At 41.7% G+C, this 20,805-nt stretch overlaps 1 protein-coding gene across 9 annotated transcripts; it reads right to left on the bottom strand.

Moving 5' to 3' along the window:
* Positions 1-40: 40 nt before the first annotated feature.
* LOC109785141 (uncharacterized) lies at positions 41-17,708 on the bottom strand. Of its 9 annotated transcripts, none has more exons than XR_012189839.1 (8): positions 16,851-17,591; positions 16,708-16,766; positions 16,119-16,289; positions 15,583-15,722; positions 3,188-4,629; positions 1,485-3,087; positions 1,159-1,393; positions 41-441 (listed from the first exon to the last, which is right to left on the bottom strand). XR_012189839.1 is itself a non-coding variant. In XM_073505395.1 (7 exons), exons 1-3 carry the CDS (start codon positions 17,090-17,092, stop codon positions 16,183-16,185), a joined length of 408 nt encoding a protein of 135 aa, XP_073361496.1. In that variant the 5' UTR covers positions 17,093-17,708; the 3' UTR covers positions 41-441; positions 1,159-1,393; positions 1,485-4,629; positions 15,583-15,722; positions 16,119-16,182. The 9 variants fall into 9 exon arrangements, 1 of the variants encoding a protein (XP_073361496.1); XR_012189840.1 differs by having other exon boundaries at positions 1,485-3,258; positions 3,349-4,629; positions 16,851-17,590; XR_012189842.1 differs by having other exon boundaries at positions 1,485-3,258; positions 3,361-4,629; positions 16,851-17,590.
* Positions 17,709-20,805: the final 3,097 nt, after the last annotated feature.

The raw sequence follows: 20,805 nt of genomic DNA, 5'->3' as shown, positions 1-20,805 counted from the left end.
TTAGATTATTGGAAGTCACAAAGGAAGAAGAAAAGGCAGATTTTCTCCAGACTGAAATCATATTTGATTCTGATAATAGTGCAATTATCCTTTTGGCTTTTGGCTACACATCGTAAAATAGTTGTCTAATTTACTGTCACTTTAGAAATCCATTTCAATGTACATCATACCACCATACATCAGTTTCAGAAAATAAGGAGGATTACTAAAATATAGATTTGTCAAAGAACCGAAGCTTGTAAAAGTCATATGCTTCACCCAAAAGAATCGAAGTCCCATGGCAATAGTCGAAGGCTTCACTCAAACAATCAAAGCTTGTTCCTAGTGCAGGGACAATCACATCATCTCCTGGATTTTCCGCAAAACCATGAATTGCCTTCTCCAGTGCACTAGTGCGATTAGGACAAGGTGACCTTCCTGGTGCGGCAGCACCGATCCCCACTGTGCACGCAAGACCAGATATGCCATCAGCTACAGATATAAATATATGACAGCAGCAGCAGCCCATTTTTAGTTAACCCGCTTCATGAACTAAGCTTTCAAAAATAAAAATACTGCCGCATTCCAGCTAACATTTCAAGTCTTTTATCAGTGACCATGAACTGCAAACCTCATTATATTGTATTATATCAGAGTAGTAGTTTCAATGCAGCACACAACAGAATAGAAATCCCAATTTCTGGACAGCCTGCCACATTCTTTGTCAAATTTGTACTTCAGCCCACACTAGCTCCATTACTCATATCAGCAACCACTGTCGATATAATTATGGATGTTAATTCATAGACAGCCTTAAGTTGCTAAAGCTTCTTAAACTGTGACCATGTATTTAGGATACTGAATATGTAATCCAAATTTTAACCTGGTCATATTTTTTTAAGTACAGTGCAAAATTTTCCAACTGCATTATGTATGCCATCCACTGTCTAATGACACTCTCAACCTGAGTTCACCAAGGTTCATATGTTTGCCACAGTTCATAAATTGTACATATCCACATCTTAATTCTTACATACATAAGTGCTAAGCTAGTCCCAGGGTAATCAAAATTCCAAGATGTGCTAAGCTAGTCCCAGGGTAATCAAATTCTGCTGGTCCACATGTAATGGCAATTGCATTTCATGTTTCTTCAGACTGCACAGCTGAATAAATTCATACCTTCGAGTCCATGCTGGGGCTTTTGGGTCGATCTAACAAATCGAGTAATCGACTGCTCAGATGCTTGCAGTAAACCATCGATTTCAGTATCGACCACGCCATCAGCCGAACAGATCTGGCCTTCCGCACTCACTGCCGCCATGGGCGGCAGCGGATCTGCAACGGTTGCGACCACTGGCAGTGTAGTGGCTCCATGAGTACATTGCCATCGTTAACGTCCTCCAGCATGGTGGTTCTGCTTAGAAAAATTGAAATTGAAGACAGAACTCAGCCAAAAGCTATACCTAATCCGAGGCCAATAGAATACAAGCGCTGCAGAATCATACCTTTTAATCAATTGCATCAGAAATTCCATCTTCTGCGCTAGCCTTTGTTTCCTTCGAATAGAAGCTCCGCCGCCCATCTAGCCCCACTCGATAATAGGAAAAACCAGGAGCCGGAGGTAGGAGAGAACTCTGCCCAGCAACCCATCCCTCCATTTATTCGGCTACTGAGGCCCTAAACCTGATCCACGGATCAGGACGGGAATGACGGCATGAGCCACGACCCTGTTTTGAATCGTTAAAGGAGGTGCTCCTCCGCCACAAACCTGGCCCACCATACAAGATACCCGTCGGCCGTATTTCTGCATTTCCCCCTTTTCCAGTGAACAACAGCCTGACGCAGAAAGTAAATGCACCGCATCCCAATGCTATGACGAACCGCCCAGATAAAGAGCACATGTGTGCTCGAGTTCAGAAACACCACTTCCTTGCTATCATAGCTTTTCTACTGATCATCCCTGCTATCCAAATTTACTGTAAAGATGAGAGATCCCTGCTGTCCAAATTTACTGTAAAGATGAGAGATCCCTGCTGTCCAAATTTATTTTAAAGATGAGAGATTCAATCTTGGGCATGATCTTTGTGTGAATAATTTTGTTAAAGACATGTTATTTCTTGTTTTAAAATCCAGATGCTTTGCGTCTAAAAATCCAGGATGGACGAGGTATGAAACAAACTGGCGTATGGTACAATGTAACTTGGGTTGAAAGTGTAGAATCAGCAGGAACTTGAGTTGAAAGTGTACAATCAGCAGGAATTAATCATCAAATTAGCCGGACTGTTTTGCTAGTTGTCAATCAAATTAAAACTAGGAAATTCCCAGTGAACCAAGCAGATGCAATTGAAGATTCCATGGTCCAGATCCCACTGAAGAAGCACCAACCAGAAGAACATTCACTTCTAAAAAATCAATTCCACAAGAAAGGTAGGCAAACTATTTGTTCAAGTTCCCAGTTCAGAACCTTCAACTCTGCATTGTTTTAATCCATAGCAACAATTCCTAACCTCTCTCCGCATATCGAGTCATCAACATTATCCAACTACAAAGTCAGGAGGCCAGGTTAAGTGTCAACAGAGAGCGAGCAAATTAGGCGTGATCTTTCTTTATCAACAAATTTCAAAGTCTGCGTATACCAAAAACTAATTTTGGATAATGTTTTTTGACATAAGGTACATAAATTAACAAACCAAATGCAATCATCGAGAACAGTATGTAGAATGGTAGTCTGATAAATCCAAGCGTGACCCCAAAGCAATTCAAGTATATATGGAGATAATCAGAGCTCATGTAGATGCAACCTTTACTTCTATAAGGTGATACATTTGCAAGCTAAAGGCCAAAATTTGATTATCTACTATACAAACTTTGGGTATGAAAGTAGGACCCTCGTTTGAGCAAAAGGATCTTCCATCATTTACTTCTAGCCTTTTGTATATACTGGGAGCTAAAAACGAGATCAGATTCCATCAAAACCGCATGCAAGTTAGCAGACACCATAAACCACGTAATCTTCAGGAAAAAGTCAAGAGATTCAGATGTGCACACTACTAACTCCAGGCTGCACCAAAGAGGATGAAGCCACTGAATGCCAAATCAAACTGAAAGCTGCCACAAAGACCAAATCATCAAGTAATATGCATCAGAATCACTAGTCAGAAGTCAAAACCATCGGGGAAGTAGACACAGTCGAGGCTGATGACTTCACCAAGTCCCTGCACCGACTTGACGTTGTACTATACTTTCCAACTCTACAATCTTGCACTAACACCTCCAACACTGCAAATGCACAACCAACCCAAATAAAAGATACTTCAACAATTCTTCAGAAAAAGTCGGGCAAAATTACGAAATCTATGTAGAGAGTACTAAGATTTTGACGTTGTAGGAAACTCTTCCATCCAGAAGCCCTGAACTCTGCGGATCAATTTGAATACTCAGACTAACAACTCAGGAAACTGGTTTTCTAACCGACAAAATAGAAAAAAATACGAAATTAGATCTCCAGGCAGATTTTCATGTAGCATGACATGCTCTTATCTTATATGCTCGTGTCGTATATGCCCTCAAACTTGATAATATGGTAAAACTGTTCACTTAGGAGACTTGATTGCACACTCTAATTTGCTAAAGTTTATATGCTTGGAAGAGAAAAACTGTATAACAAATGGACATAAAACCAAAGTATCAATGAGTGTGCCTCATCCTTCCCACCAGGAAGCTCTATTTATGAGCATCATATAGACTATTTCCACCTGGCAGCAAGGCATACTAATAGGCACATAAAAAGTTAACCTGTACATGATGTTTATCTCTTATAATATCTATCTTTGCAAAGGGAAAAAATGCAGAACAACCAAATAAAAGCTTAGTATTATTATCTAAAATAGTAGTACATCATAAATCACCTATCATATCATTTGTTTTCCACCAAATCTTATTTCCATTGTCTAGCATAACAAATCATCAATCCTCTGATCATGAAACATGCCCAACCAAAATATAAAAAGCAGAAAGGTAATATATTCTGGGTGCATGATGGAAGGGCAACATGAGCTAAATTTTATTGTCTCATTTTAAAGTGTAAAGCATGGATTGCACAATTGCACACGGAAATTAAGGAGACATATGTCCAGAGCAGGGTCCGCACGGACCTTCAGATCAGCACCACCGAGCATCAAATAGAGGCAGAAAGAAATCCATTGTATGTCAAAACATTCAGTTGGTAGTTTGCTACTACACCATGATTCATCACACACGTACTACCACACATCAAATGTCTGCGGTACAATTAAGATAGTTAAACTGGCAGATCAGGTGGAAAGCATGGTGCAAATTTGAATTTTTGGAACAATCATTTGGTTGTATAGTTTACTTGTAGTAGTTCATAGATTATAATATGTCAATTTTGAGGTAAGGTGACCACATGGCAAGCAAGATGTCATGGAGCAAATTTGAGGTAAGGTGACCACATGGCAAGCAAGATGTCATGGAGCAAATTTCAGTGGACAACCGACGAAGTAGAGTGCTAATTGGGTGCGTACTCGATCGAGCATCCAGAGCTTCGCCTAGTTTCTTTCCCTGTCAGACATCACTTCCCTTCTCCTTGGAGGCTGAAGGACCCCTTTGAAGGAAGTGTCGAATGTTAAGCTGCATGGCATTTTGGCAAGGCCAACAACATTAACTTTGGTTCATTAACAGTACCTTAAACTGATCTACAAATGTGGTACATAGAATGAGTAAGGAGTGAGCTCGCCAGGTTATGTGGCATGAGTGTGGTGAGATGAGATGATAATGATCTCCAGGGAAAAAAGTGATGCCAAAAAAAATCAATTCATTGGAGCTAAATTTGAGAGAAAGATGAAATACTTGAGTAAAAAACTAAGCACAAAATCTTCCCCTCAATCTGCTTGGATTTTGTCAAAGACATAACAGGCATAGATAAAACAAAAATCCACAGAAATAAAGCTGAGAATTTACGGGGATCAAATCAAGAGGAGGGAGGGAGGGAGGGAGAGGTGTGGGTACCTGCGAGGCTGCAACAAGGCATACGTTCCATGTGAGCAGCTGCAGCGGCTGCCTACGCTGCTCGCTGCGCTTACAGAAGTTAAAGTAGCAGCATTTTGTGGCGGCGCAACTTGACATTTGAACTCGAATTACAATAGAACATAGCAGGTCTACGAAAATGAACAAATGTACCTATGGGCAAGAGAAACAGAGCAAGAGACAACGAGAACATAACACTAACAGAACATATCACAAATGAACAAATGTACCACTTGGGCTAGAGGATGTGCTTCAGAAGGAACTTCACGCGCCGCCATGATGACCTGGCCGCCGCTAATGAGTCCATCACTACTCTTAGCCCCGCCTTGACCACCGCCAAGGCCGTGAGTGCAGCTGCCACCCCCGCCGCCTCCGCTAGTCAGTCCAATCCAGGCTGGTCCCCCCAACCCCTCGACCACCCGAATCGCCGACTCATTCCAGGTTCACCTTTCCCGACAAGGAGCCACCCGCCCCTTCGTCGCTGGAGCCTTCCATGTCGGCTAGGTTCGCGTACGACCCAGCGAGGGGCAACACCCGCTCGCGCAAGACGAGGTGCCTCATCGAGGATATGTTCTTACCTATGGGATTTGGCGCTGGTGCTCATGGTGGCGGGTACGAGGTCGTCTCTAATCCTGGTAAAAATTGTTGAGGGCATCAAGGACGACTTCCCGGAGCTTTCGAACAAACGGCTTTCAGGTCTCTCTCATGCAGCTAGGATCTTTCTTCGCTAGCTTCACGCACTACCGGTGGTTCGACATGGTTCGTGGGGTGGACGCACTACCGTAACATTCTTGGGGTGGGTGGTGGGGGGGGGGGGGGGGGGGGGGGGAGGGTTGTTAGCAAAATCATCAAAGTCTACCAACTCCATGCTCGTATCCATATGGGGCACATACAAGCTACTAAGCTTAGGTCAAAATATCACAAATCCAAGTGCCCAAGTTATCTCCAACCTAGAATCCAAGTAGCAATATCCAAGATGATCCCAATAGTCCACCGATACCGTAGTCATGCTAATCCTACTATACCTATATAAATCCGATATATCTCAGGTTGATCATACTACACCCTAAAGTTTTCCAGCTTCAATCTTCGAAGGAAGGAATCTAGCACAAATCGTAACTACGATCCAACCAAGCCTAGTATCGTAGTTATCTAAGTCCGGTACATATGAGGAGGGTTAGCAAAATCATCAAAGTCTACCATCTCCGATCCATTTCCAAGATGATCCCAATAGTCCACCGATACCGTAGTCATGCTAATCCTACTATACCTATATAAATCCGATATATCTCAGGTTGATCATACTACACCCTAAAGTTTTCCAGCTTCAATCTTCAAAGGAAGGAATCTAGCACAAATCGTAACTACGATCCAACCAAGCCTAGTATCGTAGTTATCTAAGTCCGGTACATATGAGGAGGGTTAGCAAAATCATCAAAGTCTACCATCTCCGATCCATTTGTATCATCTCCATGCTCATATCCATATGGGGCACATGCAAGCTATCACACTTGCTCAGTTCTCTTACCCTCGTGCTCAGGCTCAGAATGGTGCCGCTCTGAGCGCAAGCATCGGCACCTTCATGAGGCGGATAGTGCGTTGATGATCGTAGCCACCTATCTCATCAACATTCATACTTCCTCTGCTCTACACAGTTATATTCCTCTCGTGCGTCTTTGTGGCATTCTCGTAACTACTAAACACTTCGTTTGTTTGGTTGCTTCTGCTACGTTCTTCACGCACCAAATTGTCTGATCAATATGTTGAGTGTGTCTTTTTAGGTTATAGTGATGAGCACAAGGGTTGTCGGTGTTCGGATCTGGTGAGTCGTCGGATGCGCATTTCTCGAGATCAGCTGCTCCAATAAGGAACATACCAACAAAATTGCCATCTATTCTAATTAATCCAAACCATCCTTCCATGATGATCATGTACTCATAACATTCTCACGGAGGGCCATCAAAACTATCAAAGTCTGCCAATTCCAATCCCTTTTGTATCATCTCGATGCTCGAATCCACATGGGGCACATACAAGCTACTAATCTTAGGTAAAAAAAATCACAAATCCAAGTGCCCAATTTATCTCCAACCTAGAAACCAAGTAGTTATATCATCTAACCAAACACCATTTCTATTACTCAAAGATCTTTGTTTCCTTACAAGTAATTCAATCCAAGATGATCCAATGGTCCACCAATTCCACAATCATGCTAATTGTACTACACCTATATAAATTCAATATATCTCACGTTGATCGTACTACACCCAAAAGTTCTCCAGGTTCAATCTTCAAAGGTGGGAATCTAGAACAAATCATAATCATGACCCAACCAAGCTTAGTATCACGGTTTGGAAATCCAATATAAAGCAAGCTTGCACTTGATGACTATAGATAAAAAAAATTAGAAGTTATCATCCACGAGATTTTTTTCAAGATCACAATCACCCAAGGTTTATTAAAGATCTATTTATCCAAGAATATAATATCACTTCATAAGTCATACTCTCCAACTACTATTGCATCCAACACATAATAAAAGCAAGATCAGTTGCCCCAAAAAGGCACATACCACTGAAATTGCCATCTATTCTAATTAATTCAAATTATCCTCCCATGATGATCTTGTACTCATAACATTCTTGGGGAGGGTTAGCAAAATCATCAAAGGGTACCAACTCCGATCCATTTGTATCATCTCCATACTCATATCCATATCGAGCATATACAAGCTACCAAGCTTAGGTCAAAATATCACAAATCCAAGTGCCCAAGTTATCTCCAACATAGAATTCAAGTAGTAATATCCAAGATGATCCAAAAGTCCACCAATACTGCACCCATGCCAATCATACTATACATATATAAATCGGATATATCTCAGGTTGATCATACTACACCCTAAAGTTCTCCAGCTTCAATCTTCAAAGGAATCTAGCACCAAATCATAACTATGATCCAACCAAGCCTAGTATCATAGTTATCTAAGTCCAATACACATGAGGGCTAGCAAAATCATCAAAGTCTACCAACTCCGATCCATTTGTATCATCTCCATGCTCATATCCATATGGGGCACATACAAGCTACTAAGCTCAGGTAAAAATATCACAAATCCAAGTGCCCAAGTTACCTCCAACCTAGAATCCAAGTAGTGCTTCAATCTTCAAAGGAATCTAGCACAAAATCATAACTATGATCCAACCAAACCTAGTATCATAGTTATGTAATTCCAATACACATGAGGGCTAGCAAAATCATCAAAGTCTACCAACTCCGATCCATTTGTATCATCTCCATGCTCTTATCCATATGGGGCACATACAAGCTACTAAGCTTAGGTAAAAATATCACAAATCCAAGTGCCCAAGTTACCTCCAACCTAGAATCCAAGTAGTGATATCCAAGATGATCCAATAGTCCACCAATACCACACTCATGCCAATCATATATACCTATATAAATCTAATATATCTCAAGTTGATCATACTACACCCTAAAGTTCTCCAGCTTCAATCTTCAAAGGAATCTAGCAAAAATTATAATTATAATCCAACCAAACCTAGTATCATAGTTATCTAAGTCCAATAAATATGGGGAGGGCTAGCAAAATCATCAAAGACTACCAACTCCGATCCATTTGTATCATCTCCATGCTCATATCCATATATGGGGCACATACAAGCTACTAAGCTTAGGTCAAAATATCACAAATCCAAGTGCCCAAGTTACCTCCAACCTAGAATCCAAGTAGTGCTTCAATATTCAAAGGAATCTAGCACAAAACCATAACTATGATCCAACCAAGCCTAGTATCATAGTTATCTAAGTCACAAAACCATAACTATGATCCAACCAAGCCTAGTATCATAGTTATCTAAGTCCAATACACATGAGGGCTAGCAAAATCATCAAAGTCTACCAACTTCGATCCATTTGTATCATCTCCATGCTCATATCCATATGGGGCACATACAAGCTACTAAGCTTAGGTAAAAATATCACAAATCCAAATGCCCAAGTAGTGATATCCAAGATGATCCAATAGTTCACCAATACCACGCTCATGCCAATCATATATACCTATATAAATCTGATATATCTCAAGTTCATCATACTACACCCTAAAGTTCTCCAGCTTCAATCTTCAAAGGAATCTAGCAAAAATCATAATTATAATCCAACCAAGCCTAGTACCATAGTTATCTAAGTCCAATACATATGGGGAGGGCTAGCAAAATCATCAAAGTCTACCAACTCCGATCCATTTGTATCATCTCCATGCTCATATCCATATATGGGGCACATACAAGCTACTAAGCTTAGGTCAAATATCACAAATCCAAGTGCCCAAGTTACCTCCAACCTAGAATCCAAGTAGTAATATCCAAGATGATCCAATGGGGCATATACAAGCTACTAAGCTTAGGTCAAAATATCACAAATCCAAGTGCCCAAGTTACCTTCAACCTAGAATCCAAGTAGTAATGTCCAGGATGATCTAATAGTCCACCAATACCGCACTCATGTCGACCATACTATACATATCTAAATCCGATATATCTTAGGTTGATCATACTACACCCGAAAGTTCTCCAGCTTCAATCTTCAAAGGAAGTAATCTTCCCCGCTTCCCCTGTCGTCATACCTTCGCCACTCGGCTCTGGATCTAAAGGCTAACTAACGGCAGCAGCAGTACGCTCCCGACAACATTTTCACCCCTACCCACACCTCCCGTGTACTCTCCACTGCCTGCATGTACGGCTAGGTATCATTTCCCTGGCTGCGAGTTACTCGTGTGCTGCCTTGTTCCTACATCATCTGCTCCCATGCAAGTTGTCGCCATAGCTGCAAGCTTGGGCACCGCCCCCGAACTTACCCAAGGACGCCAAGCGCCCAAGTGCACGTCGCTACCTGTCACCAAGGCTAGGGACTTCCAGCAAGGGAACGTGCGATGCGGAACCAAGTCCGTGACACATAACCCTCAAACAAGGTGAGGACGCCAAGTCGAATCGGTGGGAAACGAAGAGTGCATGAGAGGTATGAAGAAGCGATGCAAACGCTATCAAGAGCGGCACGCCCTGCCATCCTCTGCCTTTTCACTTGAACTTGCAAAGAGGAACCCTGAGCTGAGTTACTCGTCCCAATTTTGCCCTCACAGTCTTAAGACCCCTGTCACTTCATTTCCCCCGGCGCCAAGGGTCCGTCACCAACGCAAGGTTGCCTGCACTCAATAACCTCTTGCAAGGTGGCTTCGTACCAGAATCCCCTAAATTAACATTTTTTTCCGTTGGCACTGCATGTACATGTATTTCCATTCGCATGGTCAAAATCATATTTCTTCTTATACATTGGGTTGAGTCATGCCTAGTTTTCCCTCCACGACCATGATGATCTTGTACATAACATTTTTGGGGAGAGTTAGCAAAATCATCGAAGTCTACCAACTCCGATCCATTTGTATCATCTCCATGGCTCATATTCATATGGGGCACATACAAGCTACTAAGCTTAGGTCAAAATATCACAAATCCAAGTGCCCAACTTATCTTAAACCTAGAATCCAAGTAGCAACATCCAAGATGATCCAATAGTCCACCAACACCACACTCATTTCAATGATACTATACCTATATAAATCCGATATATCTCACGTTGATAACGCTACACCCTAAAGTTCTCCAGCTTCAATCTTCAAATGAAGGAATCCAGCACAAATCATAACTATGATCCAACTAAGCCTAGTATCATAGTTATTTAAGTCCAATACATATGAGGAGGGCTAGCAAAATCATCAAAGTCTACCAACTCCGATCCATTTATCATCTACATGCCCATATCCATAAGCTTAGGTCAAAATATCACAAATCCTAGTGCCCAAGTTACCTCCAACCTAGAATCCAAGTAGTAATATCCAAGATGATCCAATAGTCCACCAATACCACACTCATGCCAATCATACTATACCTATATAAATACGATATATCTCAGGTTGATCATACTACACCCTAAAGTTCTCCAGCTTCAATCTTCAAAGGAATCTAGCACAAATCATAACTATGATCCAACCAAGCCTAGTAACAAACCCACATGCAGATACCAGATTTTCCCACAACCATCCACCGTCATGACTGACGCACATATGTATGTACGGTGGCAAATGATGCCTTTCTCCTCCCAGTGCCATCTTCTCGCCTTCCCTAATCGCCATCCCCTCGACACTTGTCTCCAAGTACAACAAACGACGGCAACAACAGTCCGCTCCCAACAATGTTTTCTTACCTTCCGCCACACCTCACGTGTACTCTCTGCTCCCTACCAGTCCAGCTGGGCATCCTTCGCCTGACTTTGGGCTGCTATGTGTGACGCGTCAATCCCACATCTCGTGTTACCTGTTGCGCGTCGCCATAGCCGCACAGGCAGTCGACACCGCAATGGCCCTCTAAATTCTCATGTACATGTTCTTACTGCTAATGATACTTAACAGGTAGCTCATTTCAGGAGGTTAGATTTTTAATTTGGTTGTAGGGTCATTCTCGACTTCGACTCTTGTTCCGATTTAGGATCGGCACACGGGTTCTCTACTTGGTGTTGGCCCTCAGCGCTATGACTCACACGCCCTCTGGAGTGTGCCAGGCTTTGCCTTCCCTCCGCTACCACCGCCGCCAATCTCTTCGACTCACTTACCTCGTCTACCCACTCGTTCTGGCATGATCGTTGCAGTCGCATGTGTGGTTCTTGACTCTCATCCTTAGTTCGACGTGGTCTCCTTGGATCTGTCTTTGGTAATGTGTCTTTAGACAGTCAAGATTGTTAGTTGGGTAAACACGTCCTTTCGATCTTGTTCACTCTGATGTTTGGGATCCAGTTGCCTTTGCCTTGAAAGGAGGCCATCGCCACTATATTATCTTTATAATGATTTCTCTCGACACAAGTCGATATATTTTATGCCTTCTTGTAGTGAGGTCTATCTGTAAGAAGTTTGCCGCCTTGGTTCATACTCAGTTTTCCACTCATATCCATGCCTTTCTTGTATATCCCTCAATTGCTGCACGAATTCCTTGTTGAGAAAAGCACACTTGCTCAGTTCTCGTCTTGTGCTCGTGGTCAGAATGGTGTTGCTAAGGCAAGCATCGCCAGCTTCATGAGGCGGCTAGTGCGTTGATGATCGTAGCCACCTATCTCATCAATAATCATCCCTTGTTTGCTCTACATGGTGACATTCTGAGCGTCTTTGTGGGTATTCCCCTGACAGCTCCCTTCATCCGGAATTGCTTGTCGCACAAATGGATAAAAAATGATGTATCTAGAACTAAAATATGTCTAGATGCATCCATTTCTCTGACAAGTATTCTCGGACGGATGGAGTACTAAACACTTTGTTTGGTTGTGTTTGCTACTTTCTTCACGCACCAAACTGTCTAATCAATCTGTTGAATGTCTTCTTAGGTTACAGTGATGAGCACAAGGGCTATCAGGTGTTGGGATCTTGTCAGTAATCGGATGCGCATTTCTCGAGATGTGACTTCTCATTGAGTCTCATCCTTTTTATGCACGTCCATCCTCTGCTTCGCCCCCCCCCCCCCCCCCCCCCCCCACAATTGAGGATACTTCCCTCAATTTTCCCAATACACTTATCACTCATTTATTGCCCTCGCCCACCTATCCCAGCGTGTCCTCCCGTACTACTGTTATAGACCCCACACGTCGTCACATGTGGCTTCCCCACCTCGTTCATTACTTGAGGCTACCTCACCTAGCTCATCCATGAGGCTTCCCCGATGATTCCCCTTCATCATCTTCACTACACTTGTGGTCCGCGTGTTATGGATCCTTCTGACGAGCCATCTCCCTCTACTACAATGTCCTCTCCTGTTGGCAATGCATCGCCTCCAGCTCAGCCTACTTATGGCTTTCGAGCTCTCGCTTCCGCCTATTGACCACTATGGTTATTCTGGCGCCGCTTTTCTCGAGACGACTTCTTATCATGACGCATTTGTTCATCCCGAATGGCGGCATGCGATTGTAGAGGAGATTGTTGCTCTTGTGCGCATCGACACGTGGGATGTCATTTCTCTTCCTCCCCGTGCTCGTCCAATCGCTTGTAAGTGTGTCTATAATGTTAATACACTGATGGTTCTCTTGAGTGTTACAAAGCTCATCTAGTGGCGCAAGGCTTTCCTCGGGAACATGGCAAGACTACAATGAGCATTTGCTCCCGTGGCCTTCGCACACTTCTCATTGTGGCTTATGTTCACCACTGGTCTGTCTCTCGGCTTAATGTTGAGTTGCATGAGGTCTACATGTAGCCACCACCTGGGTATTCTCTTCTTGATGACATGGTTTGTCGTCTTCGTCACTTTTTTATGGCATTAACCAAACCTCTCATGCCTGGTTTGAACGTTTCGTCTCGATGGTGACTACGGCTAGTTTTCGGCGAGTGCTCATGATCCTACACTTGTCCACCTTTCAACTCGTGGTCGAACTCTTCTTCTATATGTCGATAACACCGGCAATGGCTCTAAGTACATTTGCCTTTGTGAAGGCTCGTCATAGTGGATTTCTTATGTCTAATCTTGGTCCTCTTCGCTACTTCCTAGGGATTGAAGTTTCTTCTACCTCTAATGGCTTCCTTATCAAGTTCGTCATCACCTGCGGCTTCCCCGCCTTGTTCATTACCTGAGGCTACCTCACTTGGCTTGTCCCCTTGGGCTTCCCCAGTAATTCCCCCTCATCCTCTTCTCTACTACACTGGTCATCTGCGTTTTGTGGATTCTTCTGATGAGCCATCTCCCTCGACTGCCTTTCTCTGCCCTCCATTATATGCTCTGTCGCATTGTCGTCGCGGCTAGGATGGTGGCAAACTTAGTGACGGCGATGCCTCTCAGGCGTCATCGCTAGAGCCTCTCAAGTTGCATGAACGGACGGTGGGGACACTGCCGCCATGGCTGTTGGCATTCCCTCTCTCAGATCATGAAGTGTTTGGGAATGAGATTAAGAGAAATACAAGAAAGGAGACAATTACTAGCGTATTAGGGGAATGAGGCCCAAATAGAACTGTTGAGATGCCCATTACCAAAATGGTTGGTGTATTCTTATCCAAAGTGGGCCACGCTTTTGATGCAAACAAGACCGTGTGGGATATCATCGATCCATGGAGTGATTTTCATGACGGTTATCATCTCTGGATACTCAATACAACAATAGTTGCCTGATTTTGGCATCAAGCATGCTCGCCGAAGATGTAGCCGATGTACGGGGACGAACATATTAACTGTTTTAGCAAGCATGTGGTGGCAGTAATGTGGATGCTCCACATAGTTGCAGCTTGCCGGGTTTGACCACACGCCAAAGATGCGGCTAGCCTTCACCCTACATCGGTTTACAATGGTACGCCCCCTCTTACTACATCATATGGAAAATTGTAGTATTGAGTTGATTTCTCTTGCCCAAGCAATTGCAGTTTGTATTGAAATTACGCTTCTCTAGCCCGACACAAATAGTTCAGTTTCAGAGTTAATGTGCAAAAGATATAATCACCATAAATATTGAAAAAATCTGAATATTCTAAAATATTGCTATCATTAATTCAAAATAAAGATATAACTACTGGTGGTCGTTATGTTTCTTCTTCGCAGTTTACCCTTCTATTGTTTATCCAAAAGATATAACCACAAATAGAAAAATCTGAATATTCTTCTTTTTCCTCACAACGTTGAGCAATAATAACCACCATAAGAGTATGCTAATAAGGCATATTCCCTTACTGATAATCCAAGAGTTAATGTTTCTTTTCTTAACTGACAAGAACAGAAAACCAAATTTAGGATGTCTCTGATTTTGTCGGCTTCTATAAAGACAGTATAGTGCAACACGATTACACGTCTTCTACTATGCACTCACCTATACTTATGGTTCTCTTTCCCTTGAAATTTATTTCTACTGTTATGAGACCATAGTGCATCTGAAACTATTTATCAAGCTTCTGTCAACCCATAGGCTTTGAGGTAAGTTTACAATGCTATTTGTTTGTTCTCAGGCATATAATCCTAGTTTTTGGAGAAACACGCACAATCCAAATCAGAGCCGTCATATGCTAGATTGTGTCGTGCAAATAAAGGGAGCTATATCGAGGGGGGTTATCTAGATGGGATTATAGTTCACTAAGAAATCCGAGAGTATTTGCCTCTAGAAATGAACATTGGCCCCAGAACATCAGAATTGTGTGTGTCTTTCAACAAAGTTAGAACTCAATTTTTTTCTAATATCATATAAAAGAATGGTGGAGCTTCTTAAGCCGGGAGCTAAGCAATCAAGGAATAGTATATCTGGTAGGTAGGAAGATAAGTTGTTGCTTTGGTAGTGGAAAAAATACTAACAGAAACCATGACTATGTTAATCAGGCAACCATGTTAAGTAAACAAAACCCCTCTTTTATCTAGTAGGCAGGAAGATAGCTTGTTGAATATTACTGCAAGAGAACTGGGAAATAATGCAAAAAACAAACTGATAATATTGTACTAAGTAACTTATAAAAACGGTCAAGCATTTCCATACCTGATGATTTCATGAACCTTTTATATCACATTGTATTCAGGAGCGTAGCTTTCAGACCAAACACCTTATAAGCGCAGTTTCAGATGACAAAAATTGTGTCGTAATTCAGGTGCACTGATTTTTAATATTGGAGCTGAGACCTGTCACGAGCAGAGTTAAGGCATAATCTATTCCATTAAAAAAATAACATATTTCCTGTTTTGCCCAGTACAATTTCATTATCACAGTTGAGACCTATCTTGAACAGAGTTAAGGCATAATCTATTCCATTAATCAAATGTTTTCCTGTTCTGCTCAGTACAATTTCATTATCACAGCTGAGACCTGTATTGAGCAGAGTCAAGGCATAATCTATTCCATTAATCAAATGACCTTTCTCCTATTCTGCTCAATACAATTTCATGATCCATATACTAGCAACTTCTATCAACACAAAATTTCTGGAGATTAGAGCAATTATGCAAGAAGGAAAGCAATGGAAATACTAAAGATTTGAAAAATAAACAAAGCAGGGTCAAAAGAGACGTCACACTTACATAGCGCTTGCTTCTGCAGCTAACATCTTCTGTCACAATCATCATAGCACCAGAATGCACTTGATCATAGTGCGGTCCATGTCAACTTGAGATCCTCGATAGTTGATATACAAATGCTCAAAGATTGCCCCTTTAAACCCAAACCAAGGTACATATCCCCAATCCATGTGGCTGCACATAACAAGTGGAATTTAGAAGGATATCGCTGGAACACATAGCCATAGGCAGGCAGGGAATGGCTGACTGAACATGTGACTTGTCCGGTCATCCCAGCGCATTCCATGCTACTGAGCTGTGCAGTTTACCCAGAAAATTAACCAACCACACACAATCAGGCAACAGATCGGTAGAAGAACAGCTGCCGCATAAACCGTGAACCACACAGTTGCTGCATTGCCATTTAGTTACCAAATGGCGGAGCAGAGTAGATCTATAGCAGCAACAGTATGGATTCTGAAATTCTCTAGCCACTTCACTGAATCCACGGCTGCTCATCTTATTAACCTTTACTACCATATGAATCCGCTTGTCCTAACATCGCAATGTAATGTATGGATTGTTCATGGCAGAATGTGTATTGGTTCAGTACCTTTCTTGCGGATGCAGGATCGCGGGAGCATGTCGTGGCAGGGCTCCTCCCACCGCTGCCTGCCAGCATCCATGGATTCTCAGATCAGAAACAAATGACAATACAATCCAAAGGTTCCTGACAGAGGGTTGAAGGGCACGCACAGTAGTTGAGGGTCGCGCACGAGCGGCCGAGGAGACGTAGCCGCGGAGGGGAGGAGGATCTGCGGCCTCGGGGCACTCTGCCGGAGCGCCATAAAGGAGGGGGGACTCCGTGCCGTCGCGCGCCCAGCCGTCCACGGCGCCGTCGTCCTGGGCCTGGTGCGAGGGGACGGGCGGCGCCGTCCTGCTCCATCCCCGCGAGCTGAGGCGAGCAAGAACTGGGCGAGGCGGCGGAGATGCTCCATCTCCGTGGCGTCTAGGGTTCGCGTGGTCACTCTCCCCTCGGTGGACTGGCCGGCGGCCGGTTTGGATGGAAGCCGAACCTGACATCAATTGACCCCTGAATCATACAGGAACCACGGAACGAGGCGAGCGAGGAAGATGGGTCTACGCGTGCGTGAGTGCGGGGAGGGACGGCGGACGAAGAATTCGGGAAACACTCATCAATCGGCCGACGGCGGATGCGAGACGGGGATGGGAGGAGACGGCGGCGGCGGATTGTGTTGGAGACGGAGGAGACGGACGACTGCTTCGTGTGGGAGACGGACGATTGCGTGGGCTACTGGGCTGGGTTTTCCTTTCCTGTGAAGAACAACTTTGGTAAGTTGAGGCCACGCACCAACGGTCAGAAAAAAAAATACTGCAGCGCCTTACTGTAGCTTCTGCCTTCTCAAAAAAAATACGGTAGCTTGTGATTCCAAAATTTGTGAACGAAATTTGAAAAAATAGGGAACCTTATTCTTTTGAAACTTTTGAACCATTTTTGGAATTCCGAACATTTATTGGAAAACCTGAACAAAAAAACAAACATTTTTTGAAATATAAAAAATTTATTAAAAAGTGTGAAGAATTTTCGAAATTCCAAACAAATTTTGACAAACATGCGGAATTTCTAAAACCGTGCACAAAAATTTGAAATGCTGATCTTTTTTAAAAATTGAATATTTATTGAAATGTTTGAGCATGTTTCGAATTTGTGAACACTTTTGAAAAATATGAACAAATATTTGAAATTGTGAACATTGTGTTTTAAAACACGAACAATTTTTTTGAATTTTGAATTGTTTTCAATACGCAAACAACTTTTGAATTTATGAAACAATAAAAAGGAAGAAAAAGAAACATAAAACACAAAAACTTAAAAATGAAAATGAAAACCCAAAAAGGAAAACGAAAAAACAAGTAAATAGAACAAAAAAGGAATAAAAAACCAGTCAAGAACTAGGACCATCTAGAACGTTCCTAAAACCGGAACAAAACGCCTCTGTGTGCCGCTATAAATTAGGGACTTGCCCATTGCGCGCTCTGTCACGAACCTCCTATGCGATGCCCCGACTATTTGACGCAAATGCATCAAATAGTGAATTCCTAGGAGGCGGATGACGTAAAAAAACATTATACAGACAAACAAATTGGAGAAACAAACCTTCTTTCATATCTCTACTACAATTTATATCTATACCATTGTTATATAATTTCCTCTCCCTTTTATTAGCAAGTGACGATGGTTACATCGTTCAATGAGGAAGAAACTTCGATGGGGCATCATTCATCCAGACGCAAGAAGGAGCTCTCATGGGCATCCTAACTAGCTCATGAGCTACGCCATTATAAAAAAAAATGAGGAAACTTGCAAGCAAGATTGTAGTAGTCATAAAAAATCACTGTTGCTATCCCCATTGATCAACCTTCATTCTTCATAGTTTTCACGACTTTTAAGTTGTCTGAGTTGATCAACAACTTGTTGCATCCCACTTTTGGCCACAAATAAACCCCAACGCAATGCCATAGCTTCAGTACATAGTACATTTGTATACATGTCGATCTTTCAGTTAGCAGAAATTAGTAAATTACCAGATGAATCACGAAGGACACAGGTCTGGATCGATGCACCTTTTATGTGGTCTTGATCAAAAGCTGCATCCACATTAACTTTTGACAAAACTAGCTGGTGGCTTAAGCAATCCATCTTTCTTTATCATTGCCTTTGGAGCTAATGAGGAGACAACATTCGTTGTTAAAGCTTTGATGTATGATACCATTTTATTAGAATTCTGTATTTGTTCAGCACGGACAATTTTCCTACTTTCCCATAAAAAATACCAATAGGAGATGGCTATTATTTCATGTATATTATTTTGGCTGAGAAGACCAAGCTCTTGTATCGGAGTCTGAATCAGAAAATCCATTACAGCTTCACCCGCCATATCGACGCCGCACGCCCTCTTGATCTATAATCTCATCCAACCATAAAAGATGTCATACCTCGGCTGCTTTGTTGCATGTAAATAGTAGGTGAGTTACATCCTCTGCACTTGTGTTGCACATGGGCATTGTCTAGAAACCATAATGTGTCGATTTGGAAGATTGAGTCGCTAGGGAAGCGTCCTCCTTAAGGTTCTACATAAAAAAAATCACCTTAGTTAGGAATTGTAGTTTCCATATTTTCTCCCAAACTCCATTCAGACACACAGACTCAATTCCCTTTGTACTCCTCAATTTCTAGCCACGTTGGTGACCCCAATTCACGTGATATGCTAAACGGACTTAGAGCAATCCATCCCACAAAATCATCCATGTCATGAGCAGGCAAAGGAATAGACAAAACACGCTAAACATCTAGTTGTCAAAAAGTTAAAGTTACCAACTCCCCATCCCACTACCTCATAACCGGATCAATAAGGTCATTAACCTAAGCATAATTCATAGTGGCATCATAGCCATAAGCATAGCAAGCATCATCTCCATCAAAAAAGGGATATTTCAAACTAATCCAATGGATCATAGCATTCATCCGCCGGTAAGTACCAAGGAAAATTAAAGAATGTATGAGTTAAAGAGTTACTCTAGTTAGAAGGTGGGCACGGGTGATCAATCCGCTCTTCCTCCTTATGTCCTTCACGCCCCTCTTCATCTTTTTCATCTAATGAGCTCACGGTTTCAGCAATTTCTTCTTTTATATATTCCTGCAAAATATTAGTCTTTTCCAGGGCAACAGACATTCTCTCAATAAAATAATTAATATGAGCATTGTATCCATAGTTTTCATAATAATATTTAAGTATGGCAAGATTTTCAGATTTGTAAAGTGCATCATCATATTTTCAAGCAAACAAACAATTTCATAAGCACCCTTAAAAGCAACAAATTCTTCTATTTGTTTCACGTCAAAGTAATCATATACAACATTAGCGTAAGAATCCAAGGTTTTATTATCATTAAAATCATATTGAAAGGGAAGATGGTTAATCCTCATTCTAGAGCAACAAGTAAAATCATACATAGAGCACAAATTCCAAGTATACCAATGTAACATTTTTATTTGATTCCAAGCATACCAATTGGCCATTGTAAAGCAACAAGTAAAAGGGAGCTTTCTGTACACCCTCCTGGGCCGGCCCATGTGGGGCGCAAGGTTCCCTCCTATTTTTTTTCTTTGAGATTTCGGAAACAATTCCAAATTTCAAAAAGTTCACGGATTCAAAAAAAATTATCGAATTTGGAAAAAGTTCTAGAATTAAAAAAATGTTTGGGATTTCAAAAGAATAAACAATTTTTTATTTTGATGAACAATTTTCATGGACTTTTTTGGTAAACTTTTTTTAACTTGATGAACAAACTTTGTATTAGACGATTTTTGTTGAAAAAAATGGATGAACAAATTTCATATTTATGAACATTTTTGAAAAAATATGAACAAATTTCGAATTTGATGAATAGTTTTTTAATTTTCTGCACAAAAATATAAGTTTAGTGAACATTTTTTGAATCCCAATGAAAATAAATAAATTCAATAAACAATTTTTGAATTGATGAACATTTTTTGAATTCGATGAACAAAAAATGTTTATGAATTTGGAAAGAAAATTCGTAAACAAAAGTGAAAAAGTAAAGAAGGAAAAATAAAATAATAAGAAAACAGAAAAATAATAAGAAAGGGAAGGGAAAATTAAAAAAG

The sequence above is a fragment of the Aegilops tauschii genome, chromosome 7 (assembly GCF_002575655.3).
Source record: "Aegilops tauschii subsp. strangulata cultivar AL8/78 chromosome 7, Aet v6.0, whole genome shotgun sequence".
NCBI classification, from domain to species: Eukaryota; Viridiplantae; Streptophyta; class Magnoliopsida; order Poales; family Poaceae; genus Aegilops; species Aegilops tauschii.
This window is presented reverse-complemented; position numbering and strand designations above follow the sequence as displayed.